This window comes from Phoca vitulina, unplaced genomic scaffold, assembly GCF_004348235.1.
Source record: "Phoca vitulina isolate PV1807 unplaced genomic scaffold, GSC_HSeal_1.0 scaffold1, whole genome shotgun sequence".
Taxonomy (NCBI): Eukaryota; Metazoa; Chordata; class Mammalia; order Carnivora; family Phocidae; genus Phoca; species Phoca vitulina.
In genome coordinates this window covers 21,925,085-21,951,300 of record NW_022589704.1, presented here as the reverse complement: position 1 = coordinate 21,951,300, position 26,216 = coordinate 21,925,085, and the positions used below count along the sequence as shown (strand labels likewise).

The 26,216-nt window shown below is 38.0% G+C and overlaps 1 protein-coding gene across 1 annotated transcript in view; it reads right to left on the bottom strand.

Annotated features, from left to right (window-relative positions):
- The window catches only part of ABCA12 (ATP binding cassette subfamily A member 12), a 167,568-nt gene that overhangs the window by 103,160 nt on the left and 38,192 nt on the right, over positions 1 to 26,216 (bottom strand). Inside the window, exon 3 of the mRNA XM_032413454.1 lies at positions 9,835 to 9,988. Coding sequence (XP_032269345.1) covers positions 9,835 to 9,988 — 154 coding nt within the window. The remainder of the gene's footprint in view (positions 1 to 9,834; positions 9,989 to 26,216) is intronic.

The window sequence follows — 26,216 nt, the reverse complement described above, 5'->3', positions numbered from 1 at the left end:
ACCAGTGAATATATAAGATCTCCTACAAGGTAAATTTTTATTCAGAGAAAATGGCCTAGATGAGGTTTAAAATAGTTATTTTTACTTTAATTTTATAAAAAGGAAATTATTTTAAAAAGACATAAGAGCTAAATATTGAAAGTAATCATGAGACACACACACATATATATATGTAGAATATATATATTCCTTTATTTTTTATTTTTTTTATATATATATTCTTTTAAAAAGATGATGGATCTCAAACAGATAAGAGCCCAAGGGTGCTTCCGGGACTGAAACAAAGGTATGCTTATTTGTCAACCTTGAAAGAAAAACAAGTTTTATATGTTAAATTATAGATGGCATTTTGAAGACTATCAAAACTGAATACTTATAAGACAGATTCAAGGAAGAAAGGAAAGAACACACATTTATTGAGTATCCAGTCTGTGCCAAGTTCTGTGGCTGTTGTCATAACAGGTGGCACCAGGTGTTAAAGGAATGTATAATGATGTAAGTAGATCTTTTATTGTACTGAATATATCAATGTGGTAATAATAGCATTGTGGTGCCAGGAATCTCCATACATTGTGATCACACTAGCTTTTGGAAGAAAACATTACTGGACCTTTAGTAACCTTCTTTTGAAAAATTCACTGCCTGTTTAGTTGATTATCAAAATGGAGATAATCATATTTTCTTGAAAACCTGATATACTTAAAGTAAGTGCCTAAAATAAATGTATATATTTCAAGAGTGAAATCAGTTCAGATGCCTGGATGTGAATACTTTTTGGAATTCCTAAAAGTTGGTGAATTTCATGTAGTTGTTTATAAAAGAGCTTATATAAGGTATATAAGGATGGATATAAAAATATAATAGTGAAAAGCAAGAAGTTCTACTCACTGCTGTGGTTCAATTTAACCTCCTTTTTAGAAGTAAGATCTGAATCATGGTTCCAGGGTACTTTGTGATTTATAATTGGGATTTTTTTTTTTTTAGTGTGTCCTTTTAGTAAAAATGATAAGAAGAGGTGATATTTGTTTTCATTCCCTAGTGTTTTTCCAATATTCTCTATAAAATGTACTGGTTGCTCCAAAAGTTCTGCATTCTTAATGTATATTTGAATTATTCATGACCATGACTGTATTCCCCTAAATCTTTTTTCATTCCTTATGCTGACTATTTGGATGGGAAAACTGCTTAGATAAAAATAAGAACTGACCTGTACATTTTCCCTTCTCTCAACAGAAGTTTTAGAAAGTTTGAGAAAGTCGGGTTCACTTTTCTTTTTCTCAACATTTTTTTTTTTAGTTAGGCTTGAAATACTATAAGGAAGTCTACTGAATATCAACACATTTTAAAAATAAAGGGGAAAACTGCCTTCATAAAAATTTTAAGGAATAGGGACAGCAACAAAAACCAAAGGGAGAATGACAAAGATCAACATGAGCAAAGAAGAAGCAAGAGAAAACAGAGACTAAATAATATATGGGAGTGGGAGAGAAAAATAGAAGAAGTGATAGGAAACTAAGAAAATATAAGTTTAGAGAAGCAAAAGCTGCATTCTAGACAGAAGACATCTTGCCCATCTTCCCACATTCAGAGAAGCACCCTACAACTATTCCTTCAAATATTCTTTAAAGACCAAAGAAAGACAAGCTCCTCCCTTTCCCAGCAAGCCGCTGGCTCAGCAGGTCTGAATTTGCTCAACTGTAAAATGGCTGCTTCCAGACAAGCAACTATGGAGGCTTCTCTTCTAATAGGACCTGTCCTTGACCAGGAAGTACCCATGGTTACATTGTCACCCATGCATACATATTATTGGAGTGGGGAGGTGATCCCTCTCCTTGTATGTGGCCTTGCTGTGTGCCTTTTTGTTGGGGTGAGAGATCAGAATATCAAGTGGGCTTTGTGGTTCAACTGCTTACAAATTCCCCCCAGTTTTATTTTGCATTTGCAAAATGTGGTATGATGGCATGTGTTCACTGTCACTGCACGACAAAAATTATTGCCTCTAAACTCTTAAAATGGAAATTACAAAATAAATGTACAAGAGAGCACTGTGGGTAAAAAGATGAATTAAGGTTATATATTGAAATGCAGTTTACTTCCCCCAAGCAAAGGTAATTAATTTTTTTAAGTCCTTATTAAATTACTAATGCAGGGCAGGAAGGTAGCCAGTACTACTGAGTTAATGGTAATCTCTGAACTTTCTCATTAGCATGACCACACTTATAGACAGAGCACTACATGCTTCTTGGAATGACGGGTGAGAAACAGTACTCTTTCCATGATTTCAGACAATTTAAGCACTCGGTACATACTTATTTCATATCGATTTTTAGTGCATTGTGTTTGTTTGTGTACCTATTCCTGCCACTTCTCCATTTTAGGCAGTGATGTCTTTGGAAGTAGGCACCATGTGTCATTCATCTTCTTATTCCAAACACCTAGCACAGTATTAGACCATAAGATCAGATGGCTAATTAAGTAAAAAGAGACAGTAATGCTGGGGTGTGGCAGAAAGTGCTCTGGCGTTAGAAGATACCTTTGGAATCCCCGCTCTGCCACTTCCTAAAACACCTCGGTCATTGCCTTCCTCATCTGCAAATTAGGAATGATAGATCTACCTTGCAAGAGCTGTGAGTGCTACCATTCAGGATGTGCTCATCCAGTGCCTGTCTGGGCCCTGTCATTGTAGGCACTCACCAATGTTAACTGTCAAAAAATGATGGCACAGACACAGCCTTTAGGTTGGAGATGAAGTCCCATTCTTACGCATCTGTGCTCCAGATATAGTCCCTCTGGAATACTAGAAACTGCAAGATCTCTGGACACCAAATGGATGTACCCTTATTATTCACAGATCTGGACCTGTAAGCATTGGCTAGTGAGGTAGGACAAGGCAAAGGATCTCACCCAGGGTTTTGTGGGTTTTGTAATCCCTTCTTCATTTTATTACTTATTTATAAGTATACTTATAAAAGGAGTTTTCCATTTGTAGTGATGATCAGTTTTCCCCTTCTCAAGCTGTAAAATTCTTCAGAAAAGACTACAGTGTACTGCACTGGCAGATGGGAGGATGCCTAGCACATGGCAAGCATTGAATACTAGATAATAAGGAATATCATTTGGAAGAACAGATAGCTAAGGAAGCATATTTTTTTTAATAGCTTAGCCTGTCCTCCATTGCTGCATATCTGTTTCTGCAAAGGTCCTTACAGAGAAAACACCCAGGCATGGCATGGCAGACAATAATGTATAATCATGCACTGTACCTACCATATTCATTGATTAACTCGCCAACATTTATTAAATTCCCACTATATATAACACAATGGAATAGTCAAATAAGAAGTTGAGATTATAATACACTAATAATAATAGCTAAGTAAGAACATGCACAGGGGACGATGAGAACACATGACAGGGGTTGCTAAATCAGAGATCTAATTTGTGTTTCTTAAAGAGCAAGATTCTAGAATCACAACCTTAATTCAAAGCTCTTGCTACCTTAAACATTTTCCTTCACCTTTTCACTAGACGAGTGGTTCTCAACTGGGGGCAATTTTGGCCCCTCCTCCCAGGAGACATTTGGCAATGACTGGAGATGTATTTTTTGCTTGTCACAACTAGGGGGAGTGCAGTGTTACTGTCATCTAAGGGGTAAAGGACAGGGATGCTGCTGACCATCCTACAATGCAGAGCACAACAAAGAATTATCTGGCCCCAAGTAGCAATAGTGCTGACGTTGAGAAACCCTGCAATAGGCTATTACAGATAAGTGAATTTATTCTGTGATGACTCATCCCCATTCCCACTCCCTAGGATGAACTCAGGAGATTTAAAAATCTTATTCAAGGAGGGCATATGATGGAATGAGCACTGGGTATTATATAAGACCAATGAATCACAGACCTGTACCTCTGAAACCAATAATACATTATATGTTAATTAATTAAATTAAAATAAAAAAATGTTAAAAAAAATCCTTCCAATTTCTTAGAGGTTGTTTGAATGAGAGATACTGAAAAAAAATCCTATTCAAGAACTCCAAAAGCTCTGAGGAAGTCTCCGAGAATCTATCTCATACTGGATATTCCTGGGAAGAATATTAAAGCAAATGCAAAACTTAGAAGCCCCTGAATCCAGCACACAGGCTCACATGAGTCCAGAAAATCCAACCCTCTAGGTGGGGCAAGAAAGTCTGAATTAAATTTCTAAGTGGCCCCTGGGATCAATCAACTACCTTTTATGGGACCCAGACATTTGTACAGTACCATGGAGATGTCTAAGGGATTCTCCTGTATGATTCTGAAGAAGTAGATTCTGCCTCAGTGGCATTTATAGGTCCCTATTTTGGAATGGAATTCAATAAAAGAAATAGCTCAGATTCAAATGTTAAATTTAAGATACTGGAAGGGAAACTAGGCCCAGAGTACATTTTACGTCTTCTCAGACATGTCTACCAACAGTAACATTTGTGAAATGTCACATTTATAGATATCATTATAATGGTAGAATTTATTCACTCATACTGGATGTCTCTCTATTTCCTGTGAGTGGGAAAGATTACCTGTGTAGGTGGTATCCATGTGTGCCATGGTAAATTTTGTCTATAAAAAGAATTGCTTTCAGGGAAGACACATATGGCAAGTCCTAGAAAGAAAATTCTGACATTCTTTTTTGCCTCTAAGCGTTAGTTAAACTTTTTATATATTCCCCCTTTTTCCCCAGAATAATTACACAGGTATATAGTGACACCTGGAAAGAAGATGTGAGATGTGCTCTAAGCCAGTTCTGATCCCAGCTTCAGACGACACTCGTTATTGACTTTTAGGTACAAATAAGGATGTTGCATGCCATTGAGACCCCCTTACTGGTTTGATGCAGCTGTCCTTCCTGACTACCCCCAAGCAGATGTCATTCACTGGAAAATCTTAAATTTTTTTCATTGTTTTCTTCTATTTCATCCTAATGTTCATTCTTTCAGGGTCATCTGTGCTTCAGATATAATCCCTGCCTGCCCATGTTCAAAAAATACATCTTTTCTAAGTGGCCCACTAACCAATCCAAAAATCTTTATCAGTTAAGATTTAAAAATGTCCTAATATGTTCCTCCATCCTAGGATATTTTTTATATTCTTAGGAGGGACTTTGGATATATATATATGAACTAATACCTTTCTAAAAGTTTTTAAAGGTACTATGATGGACAGATGAGGAAATGTCTTAGGGGGTAGAAGTGTATCAGAAACTAATAGAATATGGGGAAGATAATATCACAGTATCTTTCAGGTGATACTACACAAAGTATGTTCTACCTAGTCCTGAAACAGGTCAATTAATCTGGCAACACTACAAGGGAATTTATAATTTTTTCCATCACTATTTGTCTATTTCTCCAAGCTACACAAGGGCCCTATTTATTTCTCTTTCATTAAATTCCGGGATTCTTTCTCTGTGGCTTATCTCAAACACAGCTTCCTCTAGTCTGGGATCCACCACCCTCTCTGTCCTTAATGATCACACCCTTAAAGGCCTCTAGAGAACTCTCCTGACATCGCCCCACCCAAACCTCTCTCCTTTCCAATAACATATCCACTCCCTTTGTTGTCTCATGTTCTGGGCAGAATGAGACCTAAACAAATAGTCATCACATTTACCATGTTATATGGTAATTTACCTGCTTACCTGTCTGTCTGTCTCTTTCTCCAACTTGACTGGAAGTTTGTATAGAGCACAGGACACTCCTTATTCATCTTTGTATCTGCCCTGACTTGCAGAGTCTCCAGCACACGGTACACATTCAATACATTCTTACTCATTGAATTAACAATTTTGCCCTGCATGGCAGTTAAGATATCCTCCCACTTTGCTTTTTGATAGATAAAACTTTAACCCTTTATTTTTTACATGACTGAATGATTCTAAAATGGTTACAAAATGGTTATAAATTACTCTGAAGTTAATACAGCATGTGACTTATACATCCCCTGTCATCCTTATAGTCAAATGAGGACACACATCTATTCTACTTCCACTTACTTTACGTTCCCAGTGATATCTTTAGGTCAGTTTCTAAACACAACCATAGTTTCCAGTACTAAACAAAAGCCTTGGCATTTTAAAATTATCCCTGGGGGCGCCTGGCTGGCTCAGTCAGTTAAGCATCTGATTCTTGATTTCAGCTTGGGTCATGATCTCAGGGTTGGGAGATCGAGGCCCACATCGGGCTCTGCGCTTAGTGCTGAGTTTGCTTGTCCCTCTCCCTCTGCTCCTCCCTGCACTCGCACTCTCTCTCTCTCTCAAATAAATAAATAAATAAAATCTTTAAAAAATAAAAAAATAAAATTATCCCTGAATAACATACAGTTAGCTCTATTAAAAGTTCCGGCTAAGCCAATAGGAGCAGAGGTATGAGTTTGGAAACCACAGGTCATGGATGTGTGTCGGCATGACAGAGATAGGGGAGCAAATCCATAGAGGCAGTTCTCCCACGGGATTCTCAGGAATGCTGAACCACTTCTCCCAATAACGACCCTGTGAGCTCTGGAGGATGATTTTCAACTTTCACCAGCTGTGTGAACGATGGCCCAGCCAGGGCCTCCCACTGTTCTGATATATTCTTAGAGGCAGTGTAGAGGAAGGAAGGACCACAAGGGTAAGTCTTGTGATGTTGGATCATCAGTTGTACGAAGCAAGAAAACCCATAAATATAATATTTCTTTTTCCAGACAGCTAGTTCGAGCTGATGCTGAGTATGGTGTTGGATTTTTATTTTAAAGCACCTCATCCTGAAGCTAATGCCTAAAGAAGTATGAATTTAATAACAGAAGGCTGGTACTGATGCAAAAACATCAAAACCCTTGGCGACTGGCCAGCAAGCAGAGGCAGCAGTGTGATCACGTCTTTAAGAAGAGCAGTCTATTAAAATAAACATGGTGAGCCTCTTTTGATGAGGCCAAAGATGGCATTTTCTTAACTGCACTTACAAAACAGAAAAAGAAGACTGTTTTGTTTCTTAATGAAGCTATGCTGGTGAATCTTCCTTTACCAAAGGGAAGCAATTTAGTGGAACCGCTTACCCAGTAGCCATGCCCCAGTTTCACTGCATGTCCGTATAAACCATAAAAATTAATAGCATGGTGGGAAATATCATTAATGCAATTTTATTATAGTACATAATTTTCTAAATTAAGTTCCAATTACTTGGTAGTTTAGAGAAAATACTGAATATACAGCAATACACAGTTTGAGCTAGACAAACTACCTGGTAGTTAGAATAAAACAGAAAAAGTGCACATGGTCATCTGCCCAGAGAATCATCAACAGAGGATAAAATAAAGCTGGACTTTGATTCTAGTTCCAAAACCAACTCAGTGGCTCATCTCAGGCAACTCTGTGAGTACTGTTCTCTATGATGTCACACAGAAAAATACTCCTTTTTGGGATGGTACATTTGTAGTCTTAGATATTGTTAACAATTTCCCTCATTGTAACTTGGTTCTTCATGAAAAAGAAAGATATAAAGTTGACAGCCCCAGCTAGACCTGCAAACCAATTTGTTAATAAGAACATTAATATTTCCCATGTCTGTTCTAACCCTTGGTTCGTGAAATGTCTCTCTCAGGAACAACCCCTTCGTGAAGATCTACCTGATTACTCCACCTGAAAGCTCTCTGTGCTTTAAATATGGAAGGTGTCTTCCTTCAGTGTCCTTCTGGTACTCTTCATTGTACTCTCTCCAGTTATGATGATTGGTTTAATATATTCCCTTTCCTATTAGAACATAGGCACAGATCATGCCTAATTCACCACTCGCATGGGGACACACAGACTATGAATTATGTTGAACAACCAAGATGTCATGCTTCCGTCTTAGCTCTACTCTGATTACACAAGAGGGCATAGGCTCGAGTTAGCTTTTGGTCCCCTTGCAGAGGTAATGCAGGTGTTAGTTAAGGTAATGCTTGTATATACTTAGAACATGCTGGTTTCATACATAATATGTCATGTCATCTCCCTGCTTAACACTTTCCAATGGTGTCTAATTATACTAAAAATAAAATGCAAATCCCTTCCCTTTTCCTATATGTTTGATTCTGCATGCTCTGTCTCCCATGTTTCTGTTCGACATATTCCCTACCTCTAAGTATCATCTCTCACTATGTTTTAGCAACATTAGCCAACTTTCTGTTTCTCTAAATGGTCAGGTTTATCACCCACCACCTGAGGATTATCTGCTGCTGCTTTGCCTGGAACACTCTCTTCCTATGCTGTCGCTGGTCTCTTCCTGTCCTTGCTGGTCTCTACTCAAATGCCACCTGCTGGCAGAGGCCTTCTCCTGCCATGCTATTGACTTCCTACCTTTCAACTTCTAGCCCATAACCTGCTTTCTTTTCTGGCTAGCACTATTGTTATTATCAGTAATTATACTATTTATTTATTTGGTTGCTCATTTTTTTGCTTGCTTTTCCATTAGAATGCAAGTAACAAAAAAGTAGAGGATTTGTCTGATTCACTTCTGTGTCATAGTGCCTAGAACAGGGCCTGGCACACAGAAATTTCTCAGTCATTATTTCTTGAATAAATTAACAAATTAACGAAGGAACACCAGAATGTTTTAAGCATTAAGACTCATTAACTTATTGAAACAACACAACCAATGTGAATTAGCAACTCAACAATTGTGTTTTCTGAGCTACTGCCCATGACAATTCTTGGTATGTTTCTATTTTATGCTAAACAGCTTGCAGTTGCTCACTCTGAAAGTATCACCCATATTATTTGATAACCAAAATCATAATGATGTCACTAGAGAAATGGTGTTAAATGCCAAGGAAGTTAAATTAAATTTCAGGATCAAGTATCTCTGATTAGAGATAAATGTAATCTTTCCTTGAGAAACACTTAAAAAAAATCTCTAACCAGAATTATCTCATGGTCGACTCAGATAACAATACTGTTTTCAGTTCAGACAGGTGGGTTCCTGGGAGTCTCTTTAGGTTTAGAATCCCAGGACAGAAAATTGAGATTATAGTCATGTTGAAAATGGTCTAGATTATCTTTATTCTTAGCTGCCTCTCACACCATAAAATAGGACACCCATTAACCTCATTTAAAGGTTGTTATTTATTAAGTATACTTTCAATTTTATTACTTTGATTTCTAGAACTTTATTTATTCATTTATTTTTTAAAAGATTTATTCAGCTGAGAGAGAGAGAGACAGAGAGAGCATGAGTGGGGGGAGGGGCAGAGAGAGAAGGAGAGGGACAAGCAGACTCCCCGCTGAGTGCGGAGCCAGATGCGGGGCTTGATTCCAGGACCCCAAGATCACAACCCAAGCAGAAGTCAGACGCTTAACCAACTAAGCCACCCAGGCACGTCCGATTTCTAGAACTTTAGTTTCCTTATTTGCATCTCCTGGTTTCTGTTACATCTGGAAGTACCACATAGAGTAAAATAAATATGTCACGTTTCCAGGAGATCATGCCCCCTAACATTGTCCTATATCTGAAGCTTGTGATCAAGCTTAGGACAAAGTGACACTGACAATTTGAGGTGGAATAGAGAATCTCTGAGGGAAGTTAAGGAGGAATGCCTTGGCCACCCAGCTTAAAAAGCAAAGTTTGGGTAATCCATCTAAAATAGATCATGCTTACTCCCACATAAACATGGTAATTTCCATGTGTACCCAACTTGTTCATTCATATTTAGATCACCACATTTGCAGACATAGACAATAAAGTCTTATATCTAACCCAGGAGGGCTTCCTGAATATCTCATAAGTAAACAAATTTTGATCTCTCAAAACAACTGAACACACTTGGGAAGTGCCCTTACCTGTCCTTAAATAGTGCATCATCAATTCCTTTCCTACGAAGCAGATCTTTTGGACCATAGGGTGTGTCTTTGCATTTAGAGTCTGTGTCACAAAGTAGGGTTTGCAGGAACGGGAAGAAGCCAGTACTAGGAAGATTTCGAGGTGCAAGGTAACCTGAAATTAAAAAACAAAATACAATAATTACATCACTATGGCATTTGCCTTGGAAGCGAAGGACGTGTAGTAACTCTGTTTTGTGAAATTACCTTCTGGATTATGACCATCTGGGTCCACTAATGTATCAAAAGATGTAAAAATGCCTGTTGCCCTACAAATTTCTTTTCCTGGAATTAGCTGCAAGAATGTCCGCTAGAGTGTTTTAAAAATAAATCACAGTATATCCGTATCATAAAACACAATGCAGCTAATAAAAATGTTGTTAAATAATATAGAAAATGTTTATAATATCTTGCCAATTAAAATGAGTAGATCAGAAAACAGCATGACCAGAATAGTTATAATCTTTAAAAAAAAAAAAAAAATGTATATTTAAAAACCTGGAACAGGGGCACCTGGGTGGCTCAGTCAGTTAAGCGTCTGCCTTCGGCTCCGGTCATGATCTCAGGGTCCTGGGATCGAGCCCTGCATCAGGCCCCCTGCTAAGTGGGGAGCCTGCTTCTCTCTCTCCTCCCTGCTCATGTTCTCTCTCGCTATCTCTCTCTCTAAAAACAAAACAAAACAAAAAACCTGGAGGGATTTCCTCGGAGGTATATTTCACATGATTTTTATTTATTTTTGTTTAACTATATAGTAACTATTTTTTCCCACAATGTACATGTCTTCTTTTGTTATCAAAGTCATTATAAATGCAGCCAATCTTCCAGATACCAGGAAATATTTTTGGTCTCCTCAAAATTTAACATAACATAAATAGGATTAATTATCCTATACACACAATATTTTTTCCTATTTAAAAACCAATAATAATGGAATAAATAAATTCTCCCAATTAAGATCACAGAAAACAAGAACTGCAAGAGTAAAGGGTTTTGTAACTTCACTCTAACATTTGCTTTATAAAAAATGATGATGGTATATACGTGTCAAGAAATAGGCAAACGTAAAGCACAAACCTTTTTGCAATTAGGTCTAATATTAAAACACTAGGTTCCTCTTTTGGGGAGTATATGGAGACAATGAACTTTCAAAAAAGGTAGGTTTAGAAACTAAGAATAATTCCAAACTGAAAATTAAAAAGCAAAACCTTAAATTCTTCATGAATCTGTCAAAAAGGGTGTCAGTACAAGTCTGTTTTCATTATAAAAAGAAAGAGGAAAGGTTAAAAAAAAAGAAAATAGTAAGAGCAACATGGTTAAGTAAGCATTAATATATTAGCAGAGCAAATAATAGATAGAAATTTTATCTAAGTAACTTAAATACAGCTCTACATACAGAAAATTGGAAATAAAAGGGAAGGGGCGATAAGAAAGTTGGCCAGAAGTAAAGAGGAAAAAAAGGAGAGAGGTTGGAAGATGGTGTACTGTTGACTTTGAAGATGGGGGAAGGAGCCAAAAGCCAAGGAAAGCAGGCCACCTCTAGATGCTAGAAAAGGCAAGGACACAAATTCTCCTAGAGCCTCCAGAAGAAATGTAGCCCTGCTGACACCTTAATTTTTAACCCACTAAGACTAAATTTTAGACTTCTCATCTCCAGAACTATAAAATAATAAGTTGGTGGGGTTTTTTTTTAATTGAAGTATAGCTGACATATAATATTAGATTAGATTCAGGTATACAATATAGTGATTTGACATTTATATACATTATGAAATGATCACCACAGTAAGTCTAGTTACCATCTGTCACCTTACAAAGTTGTTATAATATTACTGACTATATTCCCCTATACTGTACTTTCCATCCCCATGACTTATATATTTTATAACTGCAAGTTCATACCTCTTGATCCCCTTCACCTATTTCACCCATCTCCCAACCCCACTTCCGGTAAGTTGGTGGTGTTTTTAAGCCACTAAGTCTGTGGTAATTTGCTATAGTAGCCATAGGACACTAATACATGAAATAAGACTGGTATGAATTAAAGTTCTGGAAATTCAGAAGAAATTGGAAAAACCTTAAATCCACCAAACTATTCGCCATTACCTTCTAAGCTGCATCCCTATCTGACACCAGAAAGACCAGCATCTCTCCTAACATTAAACCCAGTGAAAACTTCACTGGGAAGTGGACCTTCACTGTTTTCACTGTAGTGCAATTTCCTGAATGAACTGGAGAGTAGCAGTCAAATTGCCCATTAACTTTCCACATCACCTATCAAAATTCTGCCACAATGGACTGCATACAGCAAGACCTTTACAATTCTGCAGTGAAATTTCACCACTAATGGTGATCTACCCTACTACATAGATCCCAACTGCAGCTGCTCCCCCAGAGTGTGGGTCTGCCAATGGTCTTATTCCTATTTGACTTCAAACACATGCAGTGGGTCCTTTGAATGGAAAGCTGATAGTAGGGCAACAGAAGCAGATGACTCCTTTGCTTATTCCATTTATCAAGGTGATGGTATGGCTGAGCCAGGCAGTGCTGAGAACAACAGCTCGCGAGAAGCCATATCCAACAGGAAGAGAAGGATAAAAAAGGGAAAAGACATCATGGGAAGAATATCTGAAAAGAGGTGGCACATGACATCCAATTTTAGTTTCTCTGGCATTGATTATAACTTTCAAATTATTAAGAGAGGAATTTGGAAGCGTTTAAACCCACAAGATTCCTCACTGTGATTACGATAGATAAGCCTACTTTATAGGAAAATTCATCACAGGGTTGCTTTAAAACCTTTTTAAAAGTCCTACAATGTTCAAAGTACAGACAGTTCATGCTTCACATGGATTTTCTGACACATAATATTTAACCTGTTACAATGGGTTCATTCAAATGAGGAATTGGTTTGGGTGTGTACATGTTATAGTAAACACAGTGCCATGCACAGCATGGACTGCCTCCATTATTTATCTTACCATCACCTTTTAACTAAGAACCATACGCTCATTAAGATAAGGAAGTCTGTTGCAACAACAATCACTGATTTATTAAGCATGCACTTATTCACCATAGTATGGTAGGCATGTGACATACATTTATGTCACATTTTTCTTTGATATCCATAATATAGTTTCTCATACATAGCAACTTTTCACACAATCTGGAGATCCTCTAGAACTAACAAGTCAGAATTAAATATAATTCAACTTTATTTAGTGGTCTTCTTGTGGGGAAAAATGGAATTTTTTTCCCCGTCTTCTGCCCATCTCAGTTACGTGTGTGCCAGGAAGTAACCACTCAGAGCAATGGTGGAATCAAACCATGACACGTTTTAAAGAGCTGCTAATTCTAAGTTGAACTCATTCTATTCTGAAGGTGTCTCTGGCACTTTCAGGTTCCAAAATCATGTTTCTCTTTATATCCGTAAACGCTAGGATGCAGGAAAAAGAGAAACATTTCTCTGTCCCTCACAGGACTGCCGTGCAGCAAGCATGGAGCATGCCAAGTTAGAGCTAAAAATTCGTTGCCCACATTCACAGCCAGAGCACAGATTTAAGGACACAGGTAGAAGAAGATCATAACTATGCAAGCCACAGTACTACTTGTAAGTAAAAAAACAAACAAACAAAAACAGATCTCGGGGGCTTGGGATGGAGGGTAAAGGCAAGATCAATTCCTTGGTATCATGATTCCCAAAGGTCTTACACTCAGGACAACATTCATGACTACCTCCAGGAGAAATAGTATTGAAGAACTTGCAATTCCATGGGGAAATTGGAGCCAGAAGATTCTAGTATATTCTGAGAGGGAAGTGGGTGAGTAGTAAGCAAGATCCCAATTCACCTATGGTTTAGTTTCTCAGGGGCTCCAAGCAAAGGCCGTGAAGTGGTCTGAGCTACCACCCATGGGTGGGGAGAGGTTATTCTCATAAAATGGACACAGTCAATATTACCTATATAATAGTAACATTGACAGATTCCAACATTATTTCAGGGAGTTGAATCAAACCAAACTATAATACATTTTTAGGAAAAAACCCACCAATTAGCTAAGCTTTTAACTAAATCAGATTCAATTCTAATTGTTTTAAGAATGAAACCAACATTATAAAAAGATTCAGTTTAAGAATTAAAAAAAAATACTCTGTAAAGAATTGTGATATCAACCTATATACATCTATGTTTACCTAAAAAAGAGGATCAGGTTTGGTTTTCTTTTCCCTTTCTTCACAAAATTCCTTACTCAGAACAGTATTTGTGTGACATAATGTAAAGATTTGAGCAGTGGTTCTCAAAGCACAGGTCCTGGACCAACAGTGTCAGCACCACCTGGGAACCTACTAGAAATAAAAATTTGAGATCCCACCCCAGATCTATTTAGTCAGAAACTCTGGGGATGGGGTTCAGCAATCTTTATTTTTTTTAAAGATTTTATTTATTTATTTGACACAGAGAGAGAGAGTACAAGCAGGGGGATTGGCAGGGAGAGGGAGAAGCAGGCTCCTGCTGAGCAGAGAGCCCGACGTGGGGTTCGATCCCAGGACCCTGGGATCATGACCCGAGCCGAAGCCAGATGCTTCACCAACTGAGCCACCCAGGTGCCCCAGCAATCTTTATTTTAACATGCCCTCTAGGTAATTCTGATGCACACTAAAGTTTGCCAACAGCAGGATTAGACTACAAACTTTTGCAGGAGAGTCAGATAGTGATTATTTTTTAGCTGTGAGACTCAACTGTCCCCATCACAATAACTAAAGTCCGTCAATGTAGTATGGAAGCAGCCATAGATAGTGTGTATATTAATGGGTCTGACTGTATTCCAATAAAACTTGATTTACAAAAAAAGGCAACAGACTGGATTTGGGCCTACAGGCTCTAGTTTGCTGACTCCTGGGGGGATGACCTCTTACATTTGTCCCTCACCCTCTCCTGCCTTGCTCACTTATTTTCACATCTTCCCATGCTTCTTTTTCTCTTCCTTCATCTTACCTAATTTACTTAATATCCTTTAATATTCCCTTTCCTCTATTTCTCAATCTTTCATTCTTTCCTTTCCACTGACCACCCCCTCTTTTGACTCAATTTCCAATTCTTTTCTTTTCTCCTGCTATTCCCTTCACCAACTCCTATATCTCTTTACTCACTGGTACAGCCAAGAATGCACATTTCCCCCAATATTTTCCTTTACTTCTTTTCCTTTTTCACCTTCACAGGATTTTTGCCCCTTCCATAATAAATTCAGGAGCACATTGCTCCTGGCACTATCCACAGAAGTGCTGTTTTCTATTTACTGTATTATTAAAGAAAGAAATGCCACAGTCTTTTCAATAATGAAGCTGCTTCCATTTGACATCATTAGGCTTAGGGAGCATTCTGTAGGCTACCTTGGTGACATTTGTAGATATTATAATAATGGTAGATATTGGAGAACTTCCACTGTGTTTCTTTGTGTTTTTCTCAAAGCTGGTCAGAACCCAACCTAGATGATATTTTGTGTTTCCAGGTGAAAGGAATTTGGTCTTTACCCCAGTAAAGAAATGAATGATGTATCTTGGAAGGAAATTCTGACTTTTTAAAATATGAAGTTATTCATTTGGGGTATTATAGTTTTCTTAACTTTTTATTTTTTTTTTTATTTTTTATTTTTTTTTTAAAGATTTTATTTATTTATTTGAGAGAGAGAGAATGAGAGAGAGCACATGAGAGGGAGGAGGGTCAGAGGGAGAAGCAGACTCCCTGACAAGCAGGGAGCCCGATGCGGGACTCGATCCCGGGACTCCAGGATCATGACCTGAGCTGAAGGCAGTCGCCCAACCAACTGAGCCACCCAGGCGCCCTTCTTAACTTTTTAGATAAAGGGTTACATTAGTAGAATACATTATCAGGTTTTCTGATCAATTAAATGGTAAATCTCCTCATGAAACACCACAAGAATTTCTCATCATGACAAGAGTACAAAATGAGACAAGCGTATCTAGAAACATCACCTATAAACAAATAACCAGATAAGAATAATGAAAATATGAGAAAGGAAATGAATCTCAGAAGGATATTTGTAATAATGTATTAAAGTATTTTTATTCTTCTTGTAGTTTTTCAGCAAATTTCATTCTCAATAACATCTTTAAAGACATAATTAAAAATATAAATGACATAAACCTAGTCTTTTAAATTATTTTATGGCATTATATCAGGAACCCAGAGGACTGTCCTTGTTCTTCAAACGTCCTTTCCATTTGGAGGAGACCTGATCCCTGAGGGGAGGTGTCCTGTTCCCTCACTCATCCTCAGGTAAACTCAAACACACTAGCTCTTCCTGATTCTACTCGCTCTGAATGAGAGCTTTTTTTTTTTTAATCTTTGTGGCCCAGAGAGACTTCAGTCTAGGGTTTAATACTGATATGACCTTGAATCTTCAGGTAAAGTCACTAGCTCAATAAAATTGCATCTTTTGAGAGACTAGATAAAGAATAAGCTACCTGAAAGAAAGAAAAATCCTTACATAGTTCTTAGCACAATGCTTGACACAGTGCGAGCAATTATTAACTATATGAATGAATGCATGAATGAATGAATGAATGAATGAATCCCTGAAGGTCACGGGAAGACTGCATGACTTAGGACTTTAACATAATATCCATCTTTATCTTTACTATTTATAGGGCAAAATTTCAAATTTTATCCCATATTACCGTTAAGTTCAATAGATAACAATGGATACAGTAAGTTCAATTGATAGTAAGTACAATGGATACTATTGCATTATATTTATGTGCCTTATAAGAATGGATAAATCAATATTGATAAAAACCAGTAATACTTATTATAGGCTATTTAGGTCTCAGTTTCTTTGAAAATCTAGTGAGTACACATTGACATCTATAATATCGACCACTGAAATTATTATCCAGAGAGAATCCATCCACCATCTATTCAGTGAATATTTACCGAACAGACACCATGTGTCTGGCCCTGAGTAAGGTACTAAGTAAGGGTCATCTTTCTGTTTTCTTTTAAATAAGAAATATTTCATTTTAACATTTTAAAAATGTATCTCTAGGTTATGTGTTTGTGTGTGTGTGAGAGAGAGAGAGACAGAGAAAGACCACCTATTTTCAAAGCTCATCACACTTTCATTATATAAAATACATATAGAAGTCATTTGTTTTCCTAAATTGTCAGAAATATTATGTATATAAATAGCATATGTTTGAAAATAAATAGCAAAACATTGGTAAGATAAAAAAACTTCTGTTTTTTTGGAGGAATTAAACAATGTTCATTTCATACAAGCCCCATGACAGTCCTATAGGACAGGCAGGGCAAGCATGATGGCCATTTTGCAGATAACCTCAGAGAGATCAAGCAATTTGCTTAAGGTCACATGAAAAGTTAAGTGCCAGAAATGGATCCAGAACTACATGATATACAACAATAATGAAAACAACATTCTGTTCAGCTAAGTTTTAGAATATCTTGGAGTGAGAAGACTGAGAATTTGAAAAACAGGTACCACTTCCGGTTTTGATGCTGATTCATTAAACCACCAGGGGCAAATTAACCTCCCCACGTCTCTATTTCCACATCTACCTAATGGAGGATAATGAGCCTTGCCACCTCACAGGGCACAGGCAAGATTAATCAGATAACTTGGGTAAGGCACTGTGAAGACTGGAGAAGGAAGGCCGTGTGGAATCTGGAGTTCCCACTGCTCATCAGACTGCTGTTGCATCATGTGTGTAATTTACCACAGTGAGCAAAGCTGTGCTGCTCCACCTGGTCTCCCATCTCTGTGCCTTGAACCAATGAATGGTTAGGAGTATTGCATGATGTGTTTCTCTCCCTAGTAATTCATAATATGTACCTATATCACCTTGTACAGTGCTTCAATTACTGCGCGCTCAGTGGGTGGGGCACCATGATACATTCTTCCTAATTCTCCCCAGGCAAGTCTTGCTCCATCATACAGGTGCTTTTCCAAGTTCAAATCCTTTGGCAAAAACGTAGACTGTTTCTGGCAGTGAGAGCTGCGGCAAGATGCTTAATCCTTTAAGCAGTGAGTAAGAAGGTCCTATACTCAAAAGGTTGGCATCTTTCTATGCCGCAGAGACCAAGAACAAACCTTGGGTCATTTGAGATGGTGTCCCACATGCTGGGATCTTTCCCACATTTCTCAGAGTTGTCTCCCAGTACCACAACCAACAGGTTTTGAAATGTACAAAAAGTATCCTGGGGAAGATAATTTGGGGACTCTGGCTACAAAATTGCAGGTGCTATAGGAGGTGCGAAAAGATTCTTGCCTTTGGCTTATTACTATTATTATTTTTTAAGATAAAGGGATGAGGCAGTTTAGACTCAGGACCTTGCTATCTCTTTGGATGTTACCTCTTTGATCCTTAAGTACACACTCAAACTGATGGTCAGCCCAAAGGGCTCCATAACTCATCTTTCTTAGTTTCCAGAAGAGATGTGCCTCCTTCCTTTCTGAAGGTTAAGGAGACCCTGTTGGGTGATGGGTTCCAAAGATCATGGCTTGGTTTATTTAAATTGTAAACAAAATTATTTGATTCAAGGCTAGGAGACGTAACTGTAATACATACATGCCAGATAATAAACTCCCATGTGGAATGAATCTGAAGTTTAAAAATACTAATACTATTAAAAATATTTGCATTTGGCAAGGAATCTTGAGTTCTATGGCTCTTCTTGGGTGAGTGGGGTCCATTTGTCTTCTTAGACAGGACTAACAGTAACCAACTGAAGCTTGTCTTTCAGTAGCAAAGATTCACAATTGCATTTTTAAAAATCTTCCTTGCCATGGCCATTTGTAAACAGAATCTTGGCAACTGTTTTATTTCCTTCCAAATCTAATGTTAAAAGAAAAATGAACCCTAGATCCTTGTTCCATTGTAGAACATTCCTCCTATAAAACTTAGTCTCCTAATTCTTCTTAGATACGGCTACCCAGAAAAGTTCCCCACAGCCTTTGGGCAGGGCTGATCTGAAGCTGGATCCACATGGGTGTATGGCTGGCTTGATTGCTAACATCAAGAAGACCTGGTGCCAGTGGGTTGAGAGCCACTGCGCTGCACCCCATCAGCCCCAGACTCCCCTGAGACACTGCCCCCTTCCACAGATCCAGCGACACCTGTTAGCACCAAGTAAAGGGTGGAGGTACTTCCTCCCATGTGGCCGCCTCCCTTGGGATTTGTCAGAGAAGTGCTGCACTAATTATTACCCACAGTGGTAACACTCAGCCGTCCAGGGAGTTAACTCAAAACCTGCACGGGGGTGGGGAGGGTGGGGAGGCGGAGGGGGGAATGAACAGAAGAACTGATTCTTCTCCCACCACGGTAGTGGTCTTCAATGGGATGTTGCGGTTGGGGGAGTAGGGGATGGGTGGGGGAGCATAAGCATGTTCATAAACCAGCCTCTGGGGCCAAATGAGTTTAGGAAACTAACCCCATCTCCTGTTCTGGGAAAGCCAGAATACATTTGCATATTAAAGAATCTGAGAAGTTTTTCTGTAAAAAACCTGAATACCTTTAGTTAATTCCACATTTCCACAAATGTGAGTACAGAATATTAATTTTTTTTCTTTTTCTTCCTGTTTTTATTTAAGATTCCTGGGAATGAATATTCCATGGGGCACACTTTGGAAAACAGTGCCTTTACCCATGATCTCACATATTCCCAACTGAAAAGGAATCTGGAACTAGAAATTTATTTATTTTTTTCCCCCCAGGAGGGAACTTTTAACATAAGGAAATATCTTGGCTTTGAGTGTTGATGTACTAGAACTCACTTGTAAACTGCCACCTCACTAACTTGGCTTAAATACAGTAGTTCAGCAAGCGCCTTAGTGTTTATTTGTGAAAGTCCATTACAACTGTACATGACTATTTGTGGGAGTCCTTTAGCAAAACTTGTCTAAGACATTGCTTGGGAAAGGAAATTTCATTCCAGAAGGATCTGGGGAAGCTTATAAAAGTACACAGTCTATAATGGGAAAAAATAAGGTAATGAAGAAATCATAATGAGAGCAAACAAGCATAGGAAAGAATAAAGCCAGCACAATAATTCGTGCCAAAGGTATGTTTGTTATTGGAGGTTGGCTGCAAATTTGAATCTGAGTGTCCTAAGGAACTACAGAAACAATCATTTAGATTGCCCCCCAAATAAAATAGAACTAAATAAACATATTAGGGGAGGTACAGCTTTTCCTATACTGAGAGAAATCATGACTTTTAGGCACCAAGAACTTCAATGGGTTTTAGTGTATTTGCTTTCACCCAGAAAAGGAGCACCAGTGAAAGTGACTCACCATCCCAGTGACCCATCCCTAATGGGTCTTGTCCCGAAGTTGTTCGGGAGTTAGCCAGAAAAGTGTCCCCTTCAACTTGTTTCCCAAATATTTGCCTTTTTGGGGTCTGGGCTAAGTTATGAGTCATTGCCAGGAACTACATATTGGCGGAAATTTTAGGAATTACTCTAGTGAGTGAAGCATCAGGCAGAAGCAAGAGTTAAAAAAGCATCCTTCTAACCCTAGCTTTGCAAATGATTTATTATGCAACCATGACCCTCTACCTTGAGTCATTTCCTCACTTATGCAGGAAACATAAATCTGGACTACCCATCCATCACAACTATTACAAGTAGAAGAATCTCCTGTAAAAGGAGATTAGCCATGCTGAAGTATTAAGCACTTAACATAAGATGAAAATTATGTTTGGAAATTAAAATGTGATCTCAGTAACCCATTAAGAGTAATGATATGGAGAAAAGAATTTCAGTAATTATCCCTATAAAAGTACATTACTAACAACTATTTTTTTCATTCAGGAATCTGACTCAGTTATCACAGAGAATTATATGTGTTATAGTGTAAAAATAAAAGCCAGTGAAGTACATTCCCAGGATCATTGCACAGAAAAAAAGAAAGTCCCATAAACACAGAAGCTTAGTAATGTCTCTAATTCAACAGATGGTCTATTCACTTGGGAAGAAAAGGGTCTGGTTTCGGATCCTATCGCTTCTTAACAGTTTGTGTAATATTTATGTCTTTGGTATTCATATTCTGTCTATTTGCAAATGATACGTATGACAACCTGCCAGTGGAAAATATATGTCGCAACCTTTTCTTTCAAGCAGCACTGCTGACAGGTAGCAACCTCATCTTCTTGTCAGCCCTGACTTTCTCCTAAACCAAAGATCCTCTTACCAAGACCTCTGCCAATCATAAAGAGACAATTTAAGTGACCTATGGCTTGCTGTGTGACCACAACATATTACAGGCCTGCTCTCTCCTATGTAGAATCGCTTTTCATCAAATCACTTTTCATCATTAGGAAAAAAGAAAGAAAGCAGAGAAAAATCCCCACGGGGCATTTTCCTAAGCTGTAGAGAAAAAAAAAAATGCTAACATGGCAATTAGTATTTTCTGTTTTTTTTTTCTAAGAAAAAAGTTCTTTTTTCCTAAAAAGGAAATAATTCCAAAAAATACAAATAGAAACCTCAAGATTCCATTTGCCTATCAGATTGGCAAAAGTTTAAAAAGTCTGACCATACCAAGTGTTGGTGAGGATATACAACAGTGGGAATTCTCATCCCACGGTGGGAAAAAAGTAAATTAGTTAAAGTCACCATGGAGTGCATTTGACCACACTGAACAAAGTCTAAAATACACATAGCTGTAGGTATATACCCCAGAGACATGTGCACACATGCACCAAGGGACGTATTTAAAACATCCATCACAATACTATTGGAAATAATTGAAAAAGTAACCTAGGTGCTCATCAAAAGACCACGGATGGATTGTGATATATCTATGCATGGAATACGTGGTCAAAATGAATTCACTAAAGCTACATAAATCAATGGAGATAAACATACAAAATGCCATACTGAGCAATAACATAGTGTTCAGTCTAAAAAGCATGGTGCAAAAAGATGCTAGGTTGGGGTGCCATTTCTATAAAGTTTAAAAACCTGTGGTCATAGGGTACAAACTTCCAGTTATAAGATAAATAAGTCTGGGCACTTAATATATATCATGGTGACTACGGTTAACAATACTGTACTATATATTTGAAAGTTGCTAAGTGAGTGGATCTTAAAAGGTCTCAACTCAGTGATGGGCAATAAGGAGGGCATGTGATGTGATGAGCACTGGGTGTTATACCCAGTATTGGTAACCTTGTGAAGTAATGGATGTTAACTAAACTTATTGTGATCATTTCACAATATATACACATATCAAATCGTTATGCTGTACATCTGAAACTAATATGCTATGTGTCAACTATATTTCAATAAAGCTGGAAAAAAAACCTTACAGTTATACTAGAAGACATATAAAATAAAAGGGAAAGAAGAGAAAGAACACTTGATATACTACATAGCAACAAAATTATCAAGGACACCCTTCAGCAAAGAATCATAGAATTATCCCTGGTTCCTTTCCTCACAGCCCCCATTTCATAACAAAGCTCTGCTTCCTAGGACCCTTCTCAGTTGTCACCCAAAGTCCAACTGCTATGAAAGGTTCCTTCTAGCACCATCTTACTGAGACACCCTATGGTTCCTCACGGTGGGCACTCCTCCCTAGCTGCAAGGAGAAATAAATACAACTTATTTGACGACAACAACAATAAAGTTAAATAAAACCCAGAAACCACAGAATTTTTTATAAAACCTGCAAAGTAATATTATGTAATGTAGTCAGGTATATAAATATATAATAAAAAATATAAAACAAGCATGGGAATGCTATACACCAAATAAAATGATAATGACATCTTCCAGGAAGGGAGGGAGGGATGCAGACAGGCAGGAGAGAAATTAATCTGAGTGGTTTACACAGGGGCTTCAACGGTACCTTAATGTTTCATTTCTTTTAAATGATTCTGAAAGGAATATGGCTAAAAATGTTAGGGTTTGATAAAGTTAGGTAGTGGATACATGAATGCTTGTGCTGCTTTTATGATTGCCAATGTGTTTGAAATAGCACACACTTTTCTTTTTAAAGATAATACAGATCTTCCTCTACTTATGATGGCACTACATCCCGATAAGCCCATCATAAGTTGAAAATGCCGGGGCGCCTGGGTGGCTCAGTCAGTTAAGCGTCTGCCTCTGCTCAGGTCATGATCCCCATGTTGGGCTCCCTGCTCAGCGGGGAGTCTGCTTCTCACTCTCCCTCTGTGCTCTCTCTCTCTCAAATAAATAAAATCTTAAAAAAAGAAAACGCCATAATCAAAAATGCATTTAATACAGCCTGCCTACTGAACATCATAGCCTAGTCTAGCCTACATTCAACATGCTCAGAACACTTACATTTAGCCTATAGTTGGGCAAAATCATTGAAAACAAAGCCCATTTTGTAATAAAGTACTGACTATCTCATGTAATTGATTGAATACTGTGCTGAAAGTGAAAACAGAATGGTTGTACGGATGCAGAATGATTGTGAAGTGCATTGGTTGTTTACCCTCATGATGCACGGCTGGCTGGGAGATGCAGCTGGCTGCCAGCGCCCAGCACCATGAGAGAGGATCCTGAGGCATATTGCTAGCCCAGGAAAAAGATCAAAATTTAAAATTCGAAGTATGGTTTCTACTGAATGCATATTGCTTTCACACCATAGTAAAGGTGAAAAATCTTAAGTTGAACCATCATAAGTTGGGAACCGTCTGTATACTGGAATTACATTAAAATTTAGGAAGTTTTAATTACTGAAATATCAGAGAATGTTCATTATAATTCAATCTAACCTACAAGCCAGTTCAAGAATAGCTTTATAACAATGCTCTCTGGGTTGATAAATTCCATCCACTTTTTGTAAATGTTGTGAGTAACTCATTAATCTATTTTTTTAATCCATTGTCCCCCTTGCCCTGTTTATTATGATACTAGCTGGGAGTCTCTCTTCCCGAGAGGCATGGCTAATTCAGAACTCATTAAATGCACGACTCCAAACTGTTCATTATATATTACCTCCATCCTCTCTCCATTGAGCATCATCTGCTATTGTGTTTACCCCATTACTGAGCTTAATTAAGTCCTTCAAGACTTTCTCATAATCCCCCAAACTTGTTGTTGGCAAATATGTACCATTTATTTGCATTGCTTCTGAATCGTTAATAAATACGTTTTAAAATTGTTTCTAGGCTTCTAAAAGTCATCACACAGTTCAAACTGACTGACATGTTCTCACTTTACATATTTACGTATCTGGTTTTTGGAATTATCCGGGATCTAACCTTTTATCTACTATTAACTTGTTCTCCAACTTATTTAAAGGGCCCTTCATTCAGAGCCCTGTGGGAAGATCACAACAAAGTGCAAACCACTGGCTTATCTAACTGCAAATACTCAGTTAATTATTTCAAGGAGTTTCAGCAGGTTAAAAAGACATAACTGAATTTATTAAAACTACATTGAATGAACTGCCTGGGCAGATTTTTTTTTTTTCTGCTAAAGGAAAAATTTGCCCACACCTAATGTGAATTCCCAGGATCTCTTTTCTCACATTAAAAAAACAAAACAAAACAGGTTAGCCATTAGCCAGCTGGCAGCTCTTTAAAGATATTCTCACAATTAATGGTAAATGATACAGCTTTTCTAGTGGGTCAGTTTCATTCTGCAATTTCTTCAGATTTTTAAAAATGATAACCAAGGGAGGCACTGCTATTTCATTCCCCCAGGCTCCTATAGCTTTCATTGCCAAACTCAGGTCAGTGGTCTCCATCATTGTATGGATGAGAGTAACACAAGATCAGGGGGTGTTGTATTTAGCCTCTGTCCTTCTGGACTATCTGTTTGAGAGAACTGTGATCTAATAGACTGCTCTGACTTTACCACATGCATGCTATCAGAGAATTCTTGTTATTCTTTTGAGTCGTGAGCAATGTTGCCTTCAGATCCCCTCTTAATTTTAAAAGTCTTAGTTTATGCAGCCCTGCTGACAAATTTGCCCTTTGTTATCCTTTCTTGGGTAGATATTATTCTAATATATGTATCTATATTAGCAATGCAGCATCATTACTCATTCAATTCAACGCCACTGAACATCTTTTATGGACATAACGTGGAAATGCTGTTGGTGGATAAGAGAACGATAACTTTCTTCACTCTTAGACTAATGAGGGACAGGAGAAAACACGGGAGTTCACATGTTAGTAAAACAAACCCCAGCCACCCCATCTTTATTTTGGGGTCATTAATACCTGAGAATTATATGTAATTGACACTCCAGGCACCCCCACCCCCCTTTTCCTATTTTGGAACTGCCCTTCCAGGATTAGACTTCTCTGGGTTAACAATGAACTAAATCCTTCCCATACATCTAATAATTAAAATAAACTGGGATATGAATCAGCACATGAACTAGATGAGTAGCTTATATTTTTTTCCTTCTTGTCTCTTTTTTTTTTTTTTTAAAGATTTTATTTATTTATTTGACAGAGACAGAGATAGCGAGAGCAGGAACACAAGCAGCGGGAGTGGGAGAGGGAGAAGCAGGCTTCCCCTCGAAGAGGGAGCCCGATGTGGGACTCGATCCCAGGACCCTGGGATCATGACCTGAGCCGAAGGCAGACGCTTAACGACTGAGCCACCCAGGCACCCCTTCTTGTCTCTTTTTATGCATATTTAGTGGACTTTGTAGCAGCCTCTTTTGTATCTGAAGCAAGCAGATGCTTTTACTCTCTCAGCCTAATGATGTGGAGAAAAACAGAAGGATACAAAAAGTCTCCAAGTGCTTCATCTTCAGAGATAATAGATACTGAAATTGCGTTCCTCACACCATCCCCTCTTCCCAGTTCAATACCTGGAAATGGTGAAAGAAGTATAAAGCTGTGCTGTAAGACACAAGAAAACCCTTTTGTAGACACTGGTGGGTTTCTTTTTAGAAAAACATGAGCAACTACATGAAGCTGAAGGATTGAAACTTAAAAGTCACAACACTTTCTTCCTGGTTTTGAGACAATAAAGTATAAATGAGGGGGTCTTACTAGCTATTCAATATCAAACTGTCAGGGCCAGTACTAGAGAATATTGGTAAATAATAGAAATGAAACATGGAAGATACCTGAAACTTCAAGCCAATCTCCAATTTTCAAATATCAAAATTGATGTGACTTCACTGACTGCTTACTATGCTCAAAGGAACAGTGGGATCAGGGCAAATTCCATTAATCTCTTCCAATTCAGTCTTATCTTTTCCCGATCATTGTCCCTCTTGTTTTGTATCATTCAAGTCAACAAAATAAGTTGCCAGCTTTTGCTTAATTGCTACTAGACATGCACCAATTTTCCCCAAAGCACCAGACTCTTTTT